Source organism: Tetrahymena thermophila (genome assembly GCF_000189635.1).
Source record: "Tetrahymena thermophila SB210 genomic scaffold scf_8254431, whole genome shotgun sequence".
NCBI classification, from domain to species: Eukaryota; Ciliophora; class Oligohymenophorea; order Hymenostomatida; family Tetrahymenidae; genus Tetrahymena; species Tetrahymena thermophila.
The window spans coordinates 1,076,585-1,096,699 of NW_002476212.1; the positions used below are offsets into that span (position 1 = coordinate 1,076,585).

Sequence of the window (20,115 nt, forward strand, 5' to 3'; positions counted from 1 at the left end):
CTCAGTTAGTGGTATTTTAATTACAGGATTAGCTATATATCTATCTATTTATTAATTAAATATAATATTATCCAATTTCATCTAAATCAGAATTTATGATTATTGTCGAATATATTATCTATTTTTAATTCTTGCTATAAAATAGAATTCCTACTTCAATATAAAATTAATTCAAATCAAGGTAAAATGTTTTATCAGTTACTTCAAATTGATTTAATAATAAATAAATAGACAAGAAAATAGATTTATCTATGAAAATAATGATTTTAAATGTTTTAAGAAGTAATTTTATTTCACAAAATAAAAAAAATATTAACAAATTTTGAATAAATCAAAGAATATTATTTGCTTTAAGTTAGCAAAACAAACATATCTTAGAATCAATCAACATTTTAAACATAAAAATAACTATAAAAATATTCTCTGATTATAATTTTGTAAACTCACAATTAAGAGATTATTGGAATATCTCTTTCATATTCATCTAGTTATTCTTTTACTGTGCTATTTACAAAGGCATCAGGAATACTACCTTTAGGATCTACAAGCAAGTATGCCTCCATTTTAGTTGAGTTATCAGATATTTTTTCAAAAAATTAAACACTGATTACAGCTTTAGCTCTAACACATCCTTTAACTGTTTGAGCCTTAGGATGATTGTCAATATCAACACAAACTATGACTGATAGATTTTAATTTAGCTATTCTTAATGTTATTGATATAATAAATCTCTTGCACTCACTAAAAACATTGATTTATTCTTGTAATAAACTACGCAATTATCATTATCAATAGTTTCAACGAGCTAGAGAATATCAATTGAAGGTCTTGCCTTTTTTTGAGATTCAAAATCTTCTTAGTAGTATTTTCTGACCTTTTCAGCATTTTAATTGATTATTCCTTAAATTTTGACAAGTTTCAAAGAGTAATCTTTGTATTTGATGGTCTCTAAAGAAAAAACTTTTCCATTGCTTTCTTTTTTCCATCCTTGTATTTCTCTAAGATTTAATCCTTCTTAGATCTTTTATTTAATTTACTAAGCAGCAGAATTTAACATTCAAAGAATTTATAAATTTTATCAGAATATTTTTTTATTTTTTTAAATTTTATTATTAAATTTTGAGACCGCCTAAATGCTTATTTTATACTCCAAACACGACAAATTACTGATAAAATTTGTTCTATAAATAAATGTAATTTACTCTGTTATATTTATTTTTACATTTTAATAGATTCGATTACTTTTTATTCTGTATGAATCTAATTTATTCAAAGTGTTTATTTAAATGTTAAATTACCTACCACTTTCTAACTTTATAATCAAATGAAATTTATTTTATAAATTAAATTAAAGATAATTTCTAAAAATATTATATTTTAAAATATTTATTATATATATATATATAAACACTATCTTTAAATTAACAAAAAAATATTTTTTAAAAATTTTATTTTTAATATAACAAAGTTTTAACTTTTTAATATTAAAATAATAAATTAACATAAAAATATAATATTATAACTTAAAATATTTTAATTAAAAAGTTTATATATTTTGTTTTTATAATTAAAAAAATTATTTGATGGGTATTATAGACAGACAAAGCAATTTGCAAATATAGTAGAAAATTAATCTTTATTAGATAGATAAATAACAATGTTTCAAATTACAATTGAGCAATTATTTTATTAATTAATTTTCAATAATATAAAAAAAATTAATGAAAAAAACAATTCAATTAAAATAATAGAAGTTATTTGATTTATTTATTTATCTTTATTTTATTTTATTTAAATAAATTCGGATCTTGATATTATAATCAAATTAATTAGACTTTTAGAAATAAATAAAAAGTATTAAAGCAAATAATGAGCACACGCGATACTTGTACTGATTATTAAGGTAGTCAATCATAGGATTATGAATAGTTTAATGCAAAATCTTCTGATATTTAAAATAGTTCTAGCAATTAACTAGGTTTTTTAACCTAGCAAGATGAGTCAACTTAAATTAACAGTGATGAAACCAAAAATCATTTATATTCAAATGCTCTAATTTAAGATGCCTAAGAAGGTAGCTAATTCAGTGGAGAATATGATTGCGATCTTAATTAATCAAACAACGTATGCTAAATTTTGTAAAGTTAAAAAAATAGTGAATCAAATGAATTTACAACTCCAAATTTTTCATAAAACTCTTTCTCAGAAGCTCAATCTAAAAATGAAGATGCTCAAAGCAATGGCAACTATAATGAACAAGATAAAAATAAATTTTAAACAGTAGATTAAATAAAAATAATATCCAATTAAAACCAAAATTCTACTATCTAATAAAATAATGATCAATCTAGAATATAAAATGAAACAGCAAAATATTTGGTAACATAATTTAAAACTTCAGATGCAGAAATCTAAAATTCGTAAGAATAATTTAATGAAGATACTTCTTTTTTATATGGTGAATATGATGAACCAAGCGCTTAATTTTCATAAAATTTGACCTCTAGAGCTACTTAAAATAATAACTACATCAGCTCAGATGGCAATACATTTTAAGAAGGAAATTAATAGAATAATTTACAACAAGAATGCTAGCAATAAATTGAAATATCTAATGAATCACAAAATCATAAAAACAGATAAATTTATCGTAATTCTTAAAAAAATTAAAATGAATAACCAACCATTTATAATAATGAAAATAGTAACATATAAAAATAAATCTAAAATTAATAAAATTATACAAATGCAAATGTATATACAAACAATTATTCTTATGAATATGATTCCAATAAATATTAAAATTCTTTTTAAGAAGGAAATTAGTTGAATAATTTACAGAAAGAAAGCTAGCAAGAAAATTAAGCATCCAACCAATACGAAAATCATGAAATTGAAATCGAATAAATTAATGATAATTCTTCTAATGAAAATAAATAATAAAAGGCTACAAATTTTTTATAAAATTAGTCCTTTAATTATTCTAGTATTGGAATTACTTAAAACAGTATCGAATTTAACAAATAAATTAATGATAATTAATTATAAGAAGAAAATTAGTAGAATTATTTACAGCAAGAAAGCTATCAAGAAAATCAAACATCATTCCAACACCAAAATCATGAAACGAAATAAAATAATTATTATTTTTCAAAAAATATAAATGAACCAATAATAATTTTGATTAATGAAAATAGTAACTAATAAAACGATTTCTAAAATTAGTAATATTAAACAAATGCAAATGAATTTATAAAGGATTCTTCTCATGAAAATAATAAATCATACTCTCCTTCATAAAATTAATCCTTTATTTATTCTGCTGGTAGTGGAATTACTTAAAACAGTATCGAAATTATCAAATAAGATGATAATTAAATTTAAGAAGGAAATTAGTAGAATAATTTTCAGTAGAATTATTTACAGCAAGAAAGCTATCAAGAAAATCAAACATCATTCCAACACCAAAATCATGAAACGAAATAAAATTAATATGATTTTTCAAAAAATTTAAATGAACCAATAATAATTTTGATTAATGAAAATAGTAACTAATAAAACGATTTCTAAAATTAGCAATTTTAAACAAATGCAAATGAATTTATAAACGACTCTTCTCATGAAAATAATTAATCAAACTCTCCTTCATAAAATTAATCCTTTATTTATCCTGCTGGTAGTGGAATTACTTAAAACAGTATCGAAATTATCAAATAAGATGATAATTAAATTTAAGAAGGAAATTAGTAGAATAATTTTCAGCAAGAAAGCTAGAATACATCCAACCAACAACAAAATCCTAAAATCAAATTTATTTATGATGTTTCTTCTTTAAATCAAAATGTATTTTTCTTATTTTTAAACTTTAAATAAACTGAATTTTCTTATTAAATCTTGGAAACCTAAACGTATAGAGAAACAAATGAAAATAATATTACTTTAGAGGAAAATGAGAAAAAAAAGGATAAAAGTTTATGTAGAAATGTTGGCAAATCATATAGTCATAACTTAGACAACATTAATCAAGATAATAAATGTACCATAATAGGTAATGATGATTAGTATTTTATATATTTGACTAATGGAATCATTGAAGATAACGAATAATTTTGAAGTAAAAAAAAAGAAAACAAAAAACACAATTTATAATATCTTAGTATATTCTCAACAACAACAGAAATATATATATTATCTCAAGAACAAAATAATTTCTTAAAGATAAAATAGCACTAGTTATAACAAAATTAAAAAGAGATAAAAGCCAAATCTTCATTAATTTAAAATCAAATTGAATTATTTTCTCATTTCATAATGAGTTAGTTTATTCTTTAATATAAATTAATTATTACTTAATATTTCTTAAAAGGTTAAAAATACTAATTTAATAACTCACTCATATTAATAAACTAACTAACTAACTAACTAACTAACTAACTAACTAACTAACTAACTAATTAACTAATTAACTTACTTACTAAAAAAGTATAAAGTAATAGATTTTTTTAATAAAATTATTCTGGTAATTTAACTCATTTGAAAAAACTTATATAAAAATTTACTTAAAATAAATATATAAAAAAACATTTATAATTAATATAAATAAAAAAACCTAATTAACTACTTTATGATAAATATTCTTCTAAATACATTATATATAAAAACTAACTTTTTACATGTATTCAAAAATTTATATTTTATATTCTTAATATTATTATAATTAATTTATATCTTACAGATAAGTTAGCATTTAATTTAAAAAATTAAAACTTTTCTTGATAAAGATAAAATGTAATTATTTGTAATAAATTTATGATATTTAATTATGTTAGAATATCAATATGTATGTTTAACTCTCACTTTTAAAATTAATCAAAAATTTTTATTTTCATATATTTTTTCTAATAGATAAGAGATTAGCTTATTTTTTAATGTCAATTATACTTGTAATAAAAAAAAAAACAATTAAATAAAACCCTTTTATTTAGAATTATATATAAACAGATGACGAAATATTTAAAATAGATCATTTTTAAATTTATAATACTAATCTCAGTATCTGGATTTATTATATATATTCTTTTGGTTAAGGAATAAAAGCGTGTGTCAACTTTTTCTATTTTTAATATTTGATATAAAGAAATTAAAGTTGAAAAAAAACAAATAATAAAAAAATAAAAAAAATGGCAAACATCTACTAATAAGAAAATATGCTTACAACCAAAAATTTACTGATTGATGATAATCTTTAATATAATGACAGTTCCTATTATTCTTAACTTGGAACTTTGACTTCTACTTAAACAAATGATCATAGTTATCTAAAAAATTCTGATACATCAGAATGCTCCACTAAGAAACTTTTAGTAGATAAGTAAGATGAAAATAAAAACGAAATGAATGATTAATACTTAAAAATTCTGGCTATTCCTGATATATTTTCATTTTAAAATGATGATAGCTTCGAAGAATAATTTAAAGCTTACTAAGAAGATCAACTGCTGCAAAAAAAAGAAACAAACATTTTCACTGATAATAATAACTATAATTAATATCAACAAATTCATGAAAGCCCGCTCTTCGATGAGGAAGAAAGCATTAAATTTTAAAAGAATGAGTAATTTTAAATGAATTAATATACTTATCAAGCTTAATAATTTGAAAATAATTCTTTTTATCCTCAATGCGCCAATTAATAATACCAAGTTAAATAATAAAAATATTCAAACTATTTTGACAATTATATTTATACAGAAAATGATTTTGAAGAATAGGAAGGTCTATTTAATTAAGAATCTTCTTAATAATAAAATTATAGTCAATTTGAAATTTATTAACAGATGAATTAAAAAATGTTTAACAATAACAACTTTATTCCTATTAACTTTACATAAACATAAGAATAAACAGTAACTTTATAACCATTAATTAATGGCTAAAATACTCGAAATAACTGTTAAATTGAATAAATTAAACCTATACAACTTAATTAGCTTGAAGATAATTAATAATAATTAGAATAATAATAAGAAATTCAAAACGATCTCTAAAAATTTGATGTTTCAATTGAGAATAAAACAATAGTTTCAATTGAGAATAAAACAATAGTTTCAATTGAGAATAAAACAATAAAAAAAAGAAACAGAAAAAGAAAGCAAAACTTAGTAGGAGAAGATTAGTGCTAAGAAACTAAAAATATAGCAAATAACATTTTCATATTTTTATTTGAATAGATAAAAGAATATGGTTATGAAATAAAATAAACTTAAAAAGGCTACATATCTATAAGCAACTTTAATAAAATTTTGACTGAAGAGTTGAAAAAATAACCTGATTTAAAGAAAATTTTATTAGATATTGTAAATTCAAGCTTAATAAAAAAAGCAACAAATACTAATAACTACAAAACAATGTTCAAAGTTATTAAATATAAAGCAGGTCTAGAAGTCATGATACAGAATCCTGGCAAATTTAGATCAATAAAAGAAGCTACTAATTATGCTTTTTAAAAATAATAAAAATGATAATTAATTAATTAATATAATAATTTAACTTATTTTAATGTTGTTTATTTTTCTTTTAAATTTATTTTAATTTTATTCATTCTTTTTCTTCCCAAAAGTAAGTTAATTTTTTTATTATGTAAATAAATAAATAAATAAATACAATCAATATTTATTTTTTCGTCAATTCATAAAATACAAGTAAATTTTTAATCCTATACTTGATACTATTATTTTTTTCACCTGTGGTTTTAGGAAATATTTCTTTTTTCTAAGTGGATTAGTTTAAATAAGTATTAATTACAATGCTGGTAAAGTGTCAATTTTTTTTATAAGCACCAGATTAAAAAAAAATTTCTCAAGTTCTTGAAAGTAGACTATTTACAAAATCTGATCATATTTTGAATCAAAATAAGTTTATTTTATATAATCTTCAAATAAAAAATATTATTATAAACATTAATTAAGTTAAACAATCAAAATTTTTAAAAGATTAAGAGTAAATTTTACAATTTCAAAAAAATAAAAATACTCCTTAATATAAAAATAAAAGCTTAATTATGAAATTACATAGTAAGTATGTAAATACTTTAAATTTATTTTAAATTGAAAATAAATTAATAAAATTATTGATAAATAAAATATAATATGTAATAGTTAAAAGTGAATTTTACTTTTTTAATAATTTCTAATTTATTCTGATCAAAAAAATTTAGAGCCTATTTTGATTTAATTAAAAAGCATCTATATCAAAAACTAAAAGAAAAATTAAGTATCTATCTTTCTTTTCTAATAGTTTATCTATATCATTAATCATTATTTGCTGTTTGTATCTTTAGTATTAGATCCACTAATTAATTTATTTATAAATATCTAAATGCTAGTTATGTGAACTATCTATTATTTGTAAAAAATGAAGTATAAAACTTTAGTTATAAGTTTAAAGTTAGTTTTTATGATTTTGTTTCATTCATCTTAATAATTCTACATTAGATTAAAGCTTTCAAGAGAAAAGAATTATTTTTAAAATAGTTTAATTTATTAATTAATTTATATATATATATAACTAAATATTTCACTGTATTCTAAAAATTTTATCTATCTTTTAAATTTTCAGTATATTAACTCTACCAGCAACCAAATTTTTATAAATTAAGAATTCTTTACAGATGGCATAGCATCTAATTTATAAATGAAAGCTTTTCTTGAAAAATAAATAATATAATTTAATGAAATAAATTTATAGTATTTAATTATCCTAGACTATCATAATGTTTAACTCTTACAAATTGTACATTTATTTATATGAAATATAAGAAATTAGCTTATTTTTTCTTTATATCAATTAAATTTGAAATAAAAAAAAATAATTAATAAATAATCCTTTTATTTTTATTATAAATAAATGACGAAATATCGAAATAAATCAGATTAGATTGTATGCAATATTTAAATTAATATTAGCAATTCCAAAAATATCTTGATTTATAATTTTTTTGGCTGTGAACTTTTTTTGTTTTCAATATTTCATAAAGAAATTAAAGTTAAAAAAAAACAAAAATAAAATCTAAAAAATGCAAAACATCAACTAAACAGAAATAATGTTGACAACAAAAAATTATTTGATTGATGGTCATCAAGATAATGAAAGTTTAGATTATTCCTAACTTAGAACTATGACTTCTACTTAAACACACGACCATAATAATCTAAATAACTTTAATGGATCAGAAAACTCTACTTAGAAGCTAAGAGTTGATAAACAAGATGAAAATAAAAGAGAAATTCATAATGAATACTTAAATCTTTTAGCTGTTACTGATAATTATTTTAATGATGATAGCTTCGAAGAATAAATTAAAGCTTACTAGGAAGATCTATCTTTGCAAAAAAATGATATAAATTTTTTCTTTGATAATACTAACTACAATAAATATCAACAAACTCATGAAAACCTGTTCTTGAGTGAGGAAGAAAACCTAAACATTCAAAATAATGATTAATTTTAAATGTAATAAAATACTTTCTTGAATGATGAAGAAAAACTGTTCGTGAATAACGATGAAAACCTTTTCTAGGAAGATCAAGAAAACCTAAAGATTTAATTGAATGGTTAATTTTAAATTTAATAAAATAATAATCCAGCTAAATAATTAGAATATAACCCTTTTTATCCACAATACGCAAATTAATAATTAAATTATTTAAACTACCCAATTAACGCAGAAAATGATTTTGAATAGTAAGAATGTCTATTTAATTAAGAATCTTCTGAAGATTAAAATGAACTTTAAATTTATTAACGGATGGATTTCAACTACTAAAATGAATAAAATATAGAAACTCCCCCTAAATGTGCTGCTCCAATTGAGAAATAAATCAAAAAAAAAAGAAACAGAATTAAAAAATAAAATTAACTAGGCGGAGATAAGTGCTAAGAAACAAAAAATTTAGCAAATATCATTTTCAGATTTTTATTTCAAAGAGTAGAAGAATTTGGTTATAAAATAGAATATAGTGGAAAAGGAAGCATTGGATTTACTAAATTTAATAATATTTTAATTGAAGAATTGAACAAATTATCAAATGATGATTAACAAAATTTAATAAACGTTTTCATACAAATTGTCAATACAAGCTTAATAAAAAAAGCCATAAATTCTAAAAATTACAAAACTATGTACGAAATTATTAAATATAAAGAAGGACTATAAGTTATGATATAGAATCCTGGCAAATTTAATTCAATAAAAAGAGCTAATGATTACGCAATTAAATAATATTAAAAATGATATTTAATATAATAATATAACTTATTTCAATGTTGTTTATTTTTATATAAAATTTATTTTAAATTAATTTATCATATAACTAAAAGTTAATTTCTATGATTATGTAAGTAAATAAATAAATAAACACAATACAATATTTATTATTTGGTTAATTCAGAAAATTAATTTAAATTTTTAATCCTTTATTTGATTCTATAATTTTTTTCACCAGTGGTTATAGGAAAAATTTCTTTTTGTTTAGGGGATTAGTTTAAATAAGTATTAATTACAGTGCTGTTAAAGTGTCAATATTTTATAAACTCATCAGTGGTTAAAAAATTTTTATAATTTCTCATGCCATTTAAATTACATTAAATCAAAATAAATTTATTTTAAAGAATTTTCCAATAAAAACTTTTATTATTTTCATTAATAAAATTAAACAATCTAAATTTTTAAGAAATTAGTATTCGTGTATGTAGCCTTGAAAAAAGGCAGTACCTTAGGGTACTATATATATATAATATTTTAAATAAGGATTAAATTATGTAACTCTAAAAGGTATATTCTTAAATAGTGTAATTGAAAATACATACACTTTAGAATTACTATTTCGATACAAAAACAAACTTTAAATTTAAAAAAAGGTTCAAATAAATTAAAAAAAATATAAAAATAAAGCAACAAATTTTATAATATGAGAAAATTATATTATTTGATATTTATTAATTTATTGTAAAAATCAATCAAGTTTGTAAAAAGTTATTTTAATTTTTGATAGATTTTGTTATCACAAATGTCCAACTCTTAAAATCTCTTTTTAATTTTCCTTCTTATTTTGTCTTTTTGAGGCAAAATATATTTTAAAATCAGAAAAAATTTGAAAAACATAAATAGAAATGGTTAGAAAAATATAGGAATGATATATCTTAATGAAATTTGCTCACTTAAACAACTAAAACAGATTCGTGTGAGTATTTATGTATCTATCTATCTATCTATCTATCTATCTATCTATCTATCTATCTATCTATCTATCTATCTATCTATCAAATAATGATTTGTTAGTGATTTGATTAAAAAGAAATTTTGCTATGAATATTTTTATATTAATTAAAATATAAAAAAATTAATTCAATACAATTCAAAAAAAAGAAAGAAAAAATGTAAAAGTTAGTTATCGTTTTAGGTTTATTAGCTGTTTTATGTGCAGCCCACTCCTTCAAGCAAGGAGGTGCAGTTAAGTAATTAACTGTTGACGATTTCACCGCTGTTACTGGTATTGGTTCTGGAAAACTTACAAAGAATACTTTCGGTATGTTCTACGCTCCTTGGTGCGGTCACTGCAAGAAACTTATTCCTACTTATGATGAATTCGCTGAAAAGGCTACTGATATCAATGTTGTTGCTGTTGACTGGTAAATATTTAGCTTAGAATAAATTAAAAAGACCTAAAATTTTATCTTTAACTAGAGTTTACCTTTTTGATTAGTGATTTTCGATAAATTTGGATGTTGAAGATAACATATTTACTTTTTTAACAATTTAATTTTATTATATAATTAGAGGTGTTGGCATAATAAATTATATATTTTTTTTTGATATTATAAATAGCACAACCAACAGAGCCATCTGCGATTAATTAGATGTTAAGGGATATCCCACTTTACTTTACTTCACCACTGAAAACAAGCAAATTAAGTTTAATAAGCCTAGAACTCTCGAATCTCTCTAAAGTTTCGTTTCTAATGATTACAAGTAAGAAACTGGTGTTGATATCACTTTCTAGACCGTTTCTGGTGGCAGTTCTGCTCCTAGCTCTGGTATTTCTGCTTAAGTTCATAAATTCATTGACTCAGTTGGTGGTCCCGTAAGATTTTTAGAAATAAATTATTATTTTAATTAAATTGCATTCAATAAAAATAGACTGTTTTCGGTGTTGGTGTTCTTGGTGCCTTCGTCCTCTTGGCTGTTGTTTTAAGTTTCATGTGTGGTGGTTCTGATGATAAGAAAGAATAAACCACCCGTTAATCTGACGAAGATAATGCTAAGAAATCCAAGAAAAGAGAATGATCAATTTAATTTTCATTCTATTAAATAAATATTTAGTTTTTGCAACAAAAGTAAATATTTTTATTTTTGATAGCAGTTTATGTAAAGCAATAAGCTTACGTGTGATATTTTTTTTATCCAAAAATTTATTATTCACTCAAAATATAATTAATAATCATTTTCAACAATATCTATTTAAAAGATATATTTGATTTTATCTGATAATTTAAAAATTGATAAATTTTCTCAGTATCTTTATTTAATCCTATAAATTTCTTAACTCTATATTCCATCTGTCAAATATTAGTAAAAATAAGTAAATAAAAAAGTAATTATTAAAATAAATAAATAATTAAATAAATAATCATCAGCATTTCTAGCAAGTTTGTTTAATCACGTTTTGATTTCAAATTCATACATAGATAAATAGATAATTTAGTTTATTTAAAAATATTTAACAAGCTAGATTAATATTTTATATTAAAATATAAAACTATTAAATTATAATTAAATTTAAATATAAAAATATAAATATAAATATAAATAATACTTTTACATTAATACATTTTAATATTCTATAAACAATATATAAATAACTAACTATTAAGTTTTATTTATTAAAATTTACATTTTTTTGAATTTTTTTTAGCTTTTTAGAAATAAAGTTAAATAAATGGATATAGATTGAAAATAAAATTCTTTCTTAAATTTTAACAGTTAATATATTATATTAAGCATCATCTGTAATTATTTATATATATTATAATAAATAATAGTTACCATTCCTATATTCTAATTATTGAAACAGTAAGTAGTTCATAAACTATTAGTAAACAACATTAAAATATATATATGCTTCTGTCTTTAAACTTTTTAGAAATTTAGAAATTAAAATTATATTTAAATGGAAAATAAATCCTCTTTTAAAATGTAATATTGATTAGTATTAGTAATAATAATAAATTTAGAATAATTGAAACTGAACTGACAAATTATTTAACCTAAGAACTTGGGTAATAAATACTTATTGATTAAATTAAAAAATATTATTTTAAATTGTTCGGTTTGATAATTAATAAAACCTTTAATTATTAACTTAAAAGTTAAGAATAAGTTAAAAATAGAAGTTTTGAGGAGAAATAAAAAACAAACATAAAAAAAATGATTCTGTTTTTAAACTTTTAAGAAATTTATAAATTAAAATTGTTTTTAAAAATTCAAATGGAAAATCCTCTTTAAAAATGTAATATCATTTATTATTTTAACAGTTATATTGGTTAGCATTAGTAATAATAATAAATTTATTTAGAATAATTAAAATTGTAACTGACAAATTATTAACTAAGAACTTGAGTAATAAATACTTATTGATTAAATTAAAAAATATTATTTTAAATTGTTTGATTTGATAATTAATAAAACCTTTAATTATTTAACTTAAATGTTATGAATAAGTTAAAAATAGAAGTTTTGAGAAGAAATAAAATAAATAAATAATAAAAATAATTTGCCTTGATATAATTGTTTTAATTTGAACGACTATTTTACATCAATATTAAAGAAATAGATTCCAATTTTATAATTATTTTGTTAATGACAAATTTATATAAAAAATACAAAAATAGATTTGTAATAGTTATTTATAACTAATATATTTGTTAAAACAATCTTTTTAGGTTAAATTATAAAAATTTAAAAAAATAGATGCAATTTTTAACATTACTTCAATTACTGTACAAATTGATAAGAGTATTTATTCCTTTTAATTTTGTCAAAAATCTGTTGACTTTAATTTATTACTCTAAAAATTAAGGTGTATTTAATCTTGCAAAAGAATCAATCAATCAATCAATAAAATATATATCGAATAATAATAATTAACCGCGCTCCCTTTTTGACATAAAGAATTTAAAGTCTACAAATATTGATATAGGTTATTTTATGTAATAATAAGCTAAGAAAGATAGCATTTATAGTTATAAACATGAGCTCGATTAGAATTTTGAGAATTTGTTGTAGGAAAATTTTAAACATAAAACTCCCAGCGAATATTGGTTGTACACAGTCTATCATATAATGATTATCTTGATTATAGCTTCAAGCAAAGAGAATGAAGTTATTGATTTGATTATTGGGATTATATTTTTAGTAGTTTATATCTTTTTAAATTTTATGCTGCAAAAGCATAGCTCGAAGAATTCTATTAAATACAACATAGTCTTCTTGATTTTGTTTATAGTGATATGCGTACTAACATACAACACTTTCACACTTCTTAAAATGTTTATAACAAGCTCATCAGAAAATTCTTTCAAAGTTGTATTGTAAATTGCCTTCCACTCATATATTACTGCCATTTTTTCTGGGTTGGCACCATAATTTCGAAGTATTGGAAGGCTAGACTTGTATTATCTATCAGTTTTAGTTGCAAATTTTATTTATATTGCAATAATTATTTACTAAAAGTATTCTTAATAAATAGATGTTAGCATCTAAAACTGTGTTTTAGACGTGTTAGCTGGATTAAGTAACTTATTTCTAAACTATTGCCTCTACTTTAACTAAACATATAACTTAAATTTTAGTAAATTTCTCTCTTACTAAAAAGATTTAAATGAACAAAAGTTTAAAAAGCTGGAATTTTTTATAGCCTCTTTAGACAATTAAGAAATAATTCTAGTTAAGCACAAATAATCTGATGCAAGTAATATTTTTACATTTCAAAGCTTTAATAAATAGTATAAGCGATTTTTTTGTTTTATTACATTCAAAATTAATCAAAAAATACTTTTTTAAAAATATATAAAAATATCATGCTTTTTATTATATGAAAACTTTAGAAAATAAAATTTCATAGCATTATTGTAGGTTAAAATCAAATATTTTATGAATTTAAAATTAATTCAATGCTTGCTTATTTATTTTATTTATTCATAAACTAAAAAATAGATCAGAGCAAATAAATTTTAGATAATGAGCTTATTAATGCTAATCAAAATGCTAAAGAACACTTAAATTAGATGCAAAGAGTTTTTTTTAATATTTAGAATTACGAGACAGAAGAGGACAAAAAAAAATTTATAGATATATTGTAAAACAAATCTAGAAGAGAAATTTAGAAGAATCCTAAAATGTTCACTTTTAAATTGAAATAAGGATTTTAAGAATCTTTTTCAGCTAACTTTATTAGCTTTTAGGACTTTTAAGCAAGATACAAAAACAATCAAATAGATTTGGACAAATCTGTAAATTATTATGCAATTTAGATAGTATAAAATGACCGGCTTTTTCTGAAAATAAGTAGAAAATTTATAATTCTGCAATATTTTATCAACATTATCAGAAATTTCGCAAAAGGCGATCCTTAAAGAATTAAAATAATAAATGTTTATGAAGATTATTGTCATATAATATAAAATGAGTTAGATTTGTATCGTATCCTGACATATCCAAAAGAGAAGATAATAGAAACTAGCTATGATGATGAACAATAAAATAATTAGCAAATCAAATACACAGTTTAATTGATTGAAAAGAATATGACTACCTTTTTTTAGCTCTACAAAGAATAAAAGAAACTTAAGGATCATTTTCTTTCAATAAATTTTTAAAAAAACTCTATACTCACAAAAGAAATCTACTTGACAAGTATCCACATAATTATTAACACAATTATATCTTTTATAAATTACTACCAAAAGATAAATGTTGAGTTTAAGGAAGAAACATAAAAATTACGTTTAACTATTAGCATATAAAAGTCAGACGAACATAACGTTAATGATCAAATATTGAACAACAACAATAAAAGTATCGAAGAATCTTTCGAGAACATAATTAATAAAGTAAAAAAGGTGAAAAATTCTGAAAACGAATAATATAATTATTCCAAGCAGTCATAAAAAAATAATTTAATTTATAATTTTTACATTACAATATAGTCAAAGAAAGATTAAAATAGTAACTCAATCATTGAAAATAACTTAATCAATAATATCAGCAATTAAGACAGCTCTTTTCTTTTTAAAAACAGTAAATATCCCTCCTCTTAAAATTAAAGTGATGGTAAATAATAATAAAGATAAAATGAATAATTCCATAGAAAAAATTAGAAAGATTATACTTTTGCAGAAGTTCAACCAACAAACTAAACTTATTTAAATTTAATATGAAAAAATGTTAAAAATGTACAAAAAAAAATAAATTATTTAAACTGAAATATAAAAATTAAAAATAATTTAATGTAAATAGAATCTATCTATATAAATGCAATCAATCTGTATTATATTTAGCCTTAAATTTATTTAGAGACTTTTGTTTAAATTATTTTAATAACATAAGACAAGTAATTAATCAATTTTCAGCTTTATTTATTGCAAAAGTTTGTTTTTATAAAATATTCTCATGATTTGTATGATCAATATCTTTAATAAGCTTTGTTAAAAAGATAAAGTGGACATGTTTTTTAAATAAAGAACCATTAAATCTTTGCCTTTTAGAGCTTATAAAATAATTAAATAAATAGCTGTTATTATTTGCATTGAAATCAGATTAGTTTTTTAATGAGTTTTTAATTTATTTGTATAACTTCTTGATTTTGGGCATTCAAGATTATTTGTAATTAATTAATTAATTTATTTATTTATTTTGTTTATTGAATATTAATTAGCTAATACTTTATAATTTTTATTAAAATTCTATTGATTTTTTGTATTAATTATTTCTTTTAATTTGATTAAGATATATAATTAATTATTCTTTTGAAAACAATATTCAATATTAATAGTAGTTAGTTATATTGATTGATGTCCAAAAGATATTTTATTAATAATCATGACTCCATAATAGGTTAGCAGATCTTGAAGGAGCTTACAAAAGAAGAAACTGAAGACCCTGTTCATATGGTAACCTACATGGACCAGTCTAAAAGAGATCGTCCAAAAGGAGTCAAAAAAGTTTTAAATAGACATGCAAAGCCTAAATTAATGAGAAAAAAAATGCTTGAAGAATGCGATGTTTACATTTATGATCTTCATTTTGGCGATTTAGATGATGTTTTATTTGGAGGAAATATTTTAGATAAGGCAACATTGGAAGAATAAAAAGTAGTTCATTTATAGAATTCAAAGATTAATTTCATCTCTTAAAAAATAAATTGATTGATTGACTGATTGATTGATTTATGTCTGATCAATATTTTAGATTTGCATTATTAATATTTGCATAAATGAAGATTAGCAATATTTTCTGAGAGAATTAAGATTTTTAAATTGGAACAATAATTACAATTACATTTTATTTATTATAATAGACTTTAATAATAATATCGGATGTAATGGTTTGGAATTAAACACCAAAAAAAATTAAAGAAAAAGTAGCTGTTGTGCCTGAAGAAGGTGAAGAAGGCGAGAATGCTGAGTAAGAAAAACCCTAAGAAGAGGAATAATAGGAAGAAGAGAACGAAGAACAAAATGAAAACTCATAAGCAGCTAGTGAAAAAAATTCTTCATAGGCAGGAGACTTTGATAATTAAAAGCAAGTAATAATAAATTATATAAATTTCATATGCAAAAAATTGCAAATAATTTGAAACTTTAAATCTGAAACGATAATAAATTGTAATTTATTTAGTTTTTTAATATTTATAAAATAAAAATAAATAGGAAGATGAAGTTTAATAAGAAGAAGAAGAACCTATTGAATATACTTCCTACAATGAGGCTGATTACAAAAAGAGAAAGTGTTCTGAAAAATATAAAAAAATGAAAATTATGGAAGACTTAATGCTAAGATTAAATAAAGAAAACTTGAAAGTTATTGTTGTATGTTCAGGTATACTTTACGGATTAGGTGAACTTGCCTTTAGAAATCACTTCAAAGCAGCCTGGCTTTAGAATCCACAAGCTCTTCCCTATGTTGGAGAAGGAGAAAATTTGATTCCAACAATCCACATCAGTGATTTAGCTAAATTTGTCATTAAAGTAGCTGAAAATCCTCCTGAAAACAATTATTTGTTTGCCATAGATAATACAAAGGATAGAAGATAGAAAGCAATTATTTAAAGTATTTCAGATGGAGTTGGCTCCAAATAAATTGTATAAGATGATTCCACTAATTTGATTGATGAACATACAATTGATATATTTAATTTAGATGTTGATATGACACCATCTCCTCTTCTTGTTGGAGATGAGGAAAATCCAGTTGAATTTGATTGGACTTGTGAGGTATCATGATCTTTATATTGAAAATAAAATATTTAATTAATAATTATTTATTTATTTTATTTTAATTAACAGAAAGGATTAACTGATCCTATTAACAATGCTAAAGTACTCTAAGAGTTTTAAAGGGAACATAGTAATATTATTAGTTTTAATTTATATAATGTCAAATGTACCAAAAATAATAGAGCTAAGACCTATAAAAGTTATTATGTTTACCCCTGAAAATGAAAGATAAGATTTAAGATTCGATTAATGTGTTGAAGAGTAAATTTTTTTATTTTAAATTGAAATGAGTAAGATAAAATTTTTTTAGAATCTCCTAGCATTACAGAATACCTGTGATTAAAATCAGAGAGGTTGTCGAATGGGTGAAATAGAATATCGTAAGTAGCTTTGATGTTTTAATAAAAATCTAAAATATTTGTAATTATTACTGATAGTCCAAAGAACAAGATATTCTTGGAGAAGATTTAAGAGAAGAGTATGGCAAGATTATAGAATATTTAGACTCAAAATAAGTAGCTAATTAATTTCTTTATTATATTAATTTCATTTCAATTTTGTATTAAAAGCCAAGAAAATTAGATGAGACTTTGAAAGTATTGTACAGAGTAATTAGATGGAGATTGAGCTAAAATGATTGTTTCAATAGAGGATATATTCTTGATAACTATCCTCTCTTTGGTGAAGAGGCGGGCTTCATCTTTTATCCATGTAAAATATATTCATGAAAAAGAAAAATCAAATAATTTTATATCAAATAATTCTATTAAATATTTAGAAAAAAAGAAATTGGATAGGGTAAGACCAAAGCCAAAGAAAATAAAGAAAAAGAAAGCAAAGAAATAAGATGATGAAGATAATTAAGCTCAAGAATAATAAGAACAACAAAAAAAAGTCAGTGAAGAAAAAAGCCAGGGAGAATAGGAAAATGAAGATGAGGAAGAAGATGAAGGAGAAGAGGGATAAGAAGAAAATGAAAACAATAATAATTAAGTACTCCCAAAAGAGGAATAGCCTGAAGCAGAAGAAGAGGAAGAGGAGGAAGAGGAAGAAGAAGAAGAATAACCACCTGAAGAAGAAGAATAACCTCCTGAAGAAGAAGAGGAAGAAGAAGATCCAGATAACCCAAAACCAAAAGTAGAACCTTATCATCCAGAATCAATCATCTTCATAAAAAGTAAAAAGAGACTTTTAAATGAAAATAGGTTAACATCAAAATAAATAAATAAATAAAATAGGAATAGTATAAAATAGAGAAATTGTATTGAATAATTCGAAATGTGAGATAATAGACTACTTCTCTAAGAATGATGTAGAAGCATATATCACTGACACAACTGGCAAGACATTATTTGAAGCTTTTGAATCCTAAAGAATTTATATTGAAAGAGTAAACTTTGATTTATTTTATGAAATTTTAGTGTGCTTTTTTTAACAAAATTTTTGATTAATTTACAGTAAGGAAGACCATATAACTATTTAGTAGATGAGTCCGAGTTAGTTAAAAAGCATCAAGGTTACTACGATGATGTAAATAAAAGAAATGAAGAATAAAAATTAATAAAGAAAGAAGAGTATGAATTTATTTTTCAATTTATGGATTTTAATTTAAATTATTTTAAAGAGAATAAAAAGTAGTCTTAAAGCAAAAACAAGATAGAGAAGATCTTGCATAAGAATAAATAAATTATATCATTAAAAATGAGCTAGAAATCGATAAGATTAAGAATCTCCCTTTCAGAAACTACCTTATGGAGTATATAGTTCCAGAATTAAATGAGGGTTTGTTAGAAGTCAGTAATATGCTTCCTGATGATCCAATTGAATTTTTGGTAAACTTTTATACAAAATTAATAAAAATAAATAAACAATTAATTTTTTTAAAAATAATAAGGCTGAATATTTATACTCAAAGAGTTATGAGTGACTAAATTTTCAAAATAAAGTTAATTAATAAAGAACTAATAATTAAAGTATTTTTAAATTCAAATTTATGTCAATCGATGTCAATCCTTTTCTAATATAACTTTAAAATTTTAAATATCTATTTATTTAAATTAAAATATTTAGTAAAAAATTTGTTGGATCAATTTATCAATAAAAAAATATCAAATAATTAATTAATAAGAAATACATACTACATGTTTTTCGAAAAACTCTCAAAAAATCAAAAAAGAAGTTAGAAAATTAGTATAAAGTATGAAAGGATAATTAATATTTTGATCATTTTTAATTTTTGGATTTTTTTAACAAATATTTTTGTAGTTTTTTTAAGTTATTGTATACCTAGTACTCACTATTTGTTTTAGCTATTTATGCAGTTGCTAATAACAAAATATCTGATGCATATATTTAATATTTAAAACAGATAAAATAAATTAAAAGAATGAATTAATTTAGCATAATGATATTAATGTTTAAATCAAAATTTATAAAAATTTTCAATACAAATAAGAATAATTTAATTTTTTTATGATAATTTATTATATTTTAATGTTTATTAGTATTAATATGATAAAGTTTTATGTTTATTTTCTTATAATTTGTTAGATTTCTTTAAA

General features: G+C 21.1%; 7 protein-coding genes across 7 annotated transcripts; 6 read left to right on the forward strand and 1 right to left on the reverse strand. All coding sequences in view use genetic code 6, as the record gives it.

Annotated features, from left to right (window-relative positions):
* Nucleotides 1-443: 443 nt before the first annotated feature.
* Nucleotides 444-1,058, reverse strand: TTHERM_00569140 (START domain protein; the record flags this gene model as incomplete). The annotated part of the gene is made up of 1 exon (XM_001027620.1): nucleotides 444-1,058. The coding sequence occupies one exon, from the start codon at nucleotides 1,056-1,058 to the stop codon at nucleotides 444-446; it is 615 nt and encodes a 204-aa protein (XP_001027620.1).
* An 864-nt stretch (nucleotides 1,059-1,922) lies between these two features.
* Nucleotides 1,923-2,501, forward strand: TTHERM_000569119 (hypothetical protein; the record flags this gene model as incomplete). Its single annotated transcript, XM_012799779.1, has 1 exon — nucleotides 1,923-2,501. One exon carries the CDS (start codon nucleotides 1,923-1,925, stop codon nucleotides 2,499-2,501), a length of 579 nt encoding a protein of 192 aa, XP_012655233.1.
* A 2,680-nt stretch (nucleotides 2,502-5,181) lies between these two features.
* On the forward strand, nucleotides 5,182-6,522 carry TTHERM_00569120 (hypothetical protein; the record flags this gene model as incomplete). The annotated part of the gene is made up of 1 exon (XM_001027618.3): nucleotides 5,182-6,522. One exon carries the CDS (start codon nucleotides 5,182-5,184, stop codon nucleotides 6,520-6,522), a length of 1,341 nt encoding a protein of 446 aa, XP_001027618.1.
* Nucleotides 6,523-8,030: 1,508 nt separating this feature from the next.
* Nucleotides 8,031-9,293, forward strand: TTHERM_00569110 (hypothetical protein; the record flags this gene model as incomplete). Its single annotated transcript, XM_001027617.3, has 1 exon — nucleotides 8,031-9,293. Exon 1 carries the CDS (start codon nucleotides 8,076-8,078, stop codon nucleotides 9,291-9,293), a length of 1,218 nt encoding a protein of 405 aa, XP_001027617.1. The 5' UTR covers nucleotides 8,031-8,075.
* Nucleotides 9,294-10,436: 1,143 nt separating this feature from the next.
* On the forward strand, nucleotides 10,437-11,345 carry TTHERM_00569100 (thioredoxin; the record flags this gene model as incomplete). Its single annotated transcript, XM_001027616.1, has 3 exons — nucleotides 10,437-10,690; nucleotides 10,887-11,142; nucleotides 11,199-11,345. The coding sequence occupies 3 exons, from the start codon at nucleotides 10,437-10,439 to the stop codon at nucleotides 11,343-11,345; spliced, it is 657 nt and encodes a 218-aa protein (XP_001027616.1).
* A 1,425-nt stretch (nucleotides 11,346-12,770) lies between these two features.
* Nucleotides 12,771-15,496, forward strand: TTHERM_000569068 (transmembrane protein, putative; the record flags this gene model as incomplete). The annotated part of the gene is made up of 2 exons (XM_012799780.1): nucleotides 12,771-14,028; nucleotides 14,274-15,496. 2 exons carry the CDS (start codon nucleotides 12,771-12,773, stop codon nucleotides 15,494-15,496), a joined length of 2,481 nt encoding a protein of 826 aa, XP_012655234.1.
* Nucleotides 15,497-16,129: 633 nt separating this feature from the next.
* TTHERM_000569069 (Dpy-30 motif protein) lies at nucleotides 16,130-19,481 on the forward strand (the record flags this gene model as incomplete). Its single annotated transcript, XM_012799781.1, has 13 exons — nucleotides 16,130-16,429; nucleotides 16,636-16,863; nucleotides 16,988-17,551; nucleotides 17,624-17,684; nucleotides 17,737-17,815; nucleotides 17,865-17,934; nucleotides 17,992-18,069; nucleotides 18,124-18,265; nucleotides 18,333-18,731; nucleotides 18,793-18,944; nucleotides 19,013-19,128; nucleotides 19,179-19,386; nucleotides 19,449-19,481. The coding sequence occupies 13 exons, from the start codon at nucleotides 16,130-16,132 to the stop codon at nucleotides 19,479-19,481; spliced, it is 2,430 nt and encodes an 809-aa protein (XP_012655235.1).
* Nucleotides 19,482-20,115: the final 634 nt, after the last annotated feature.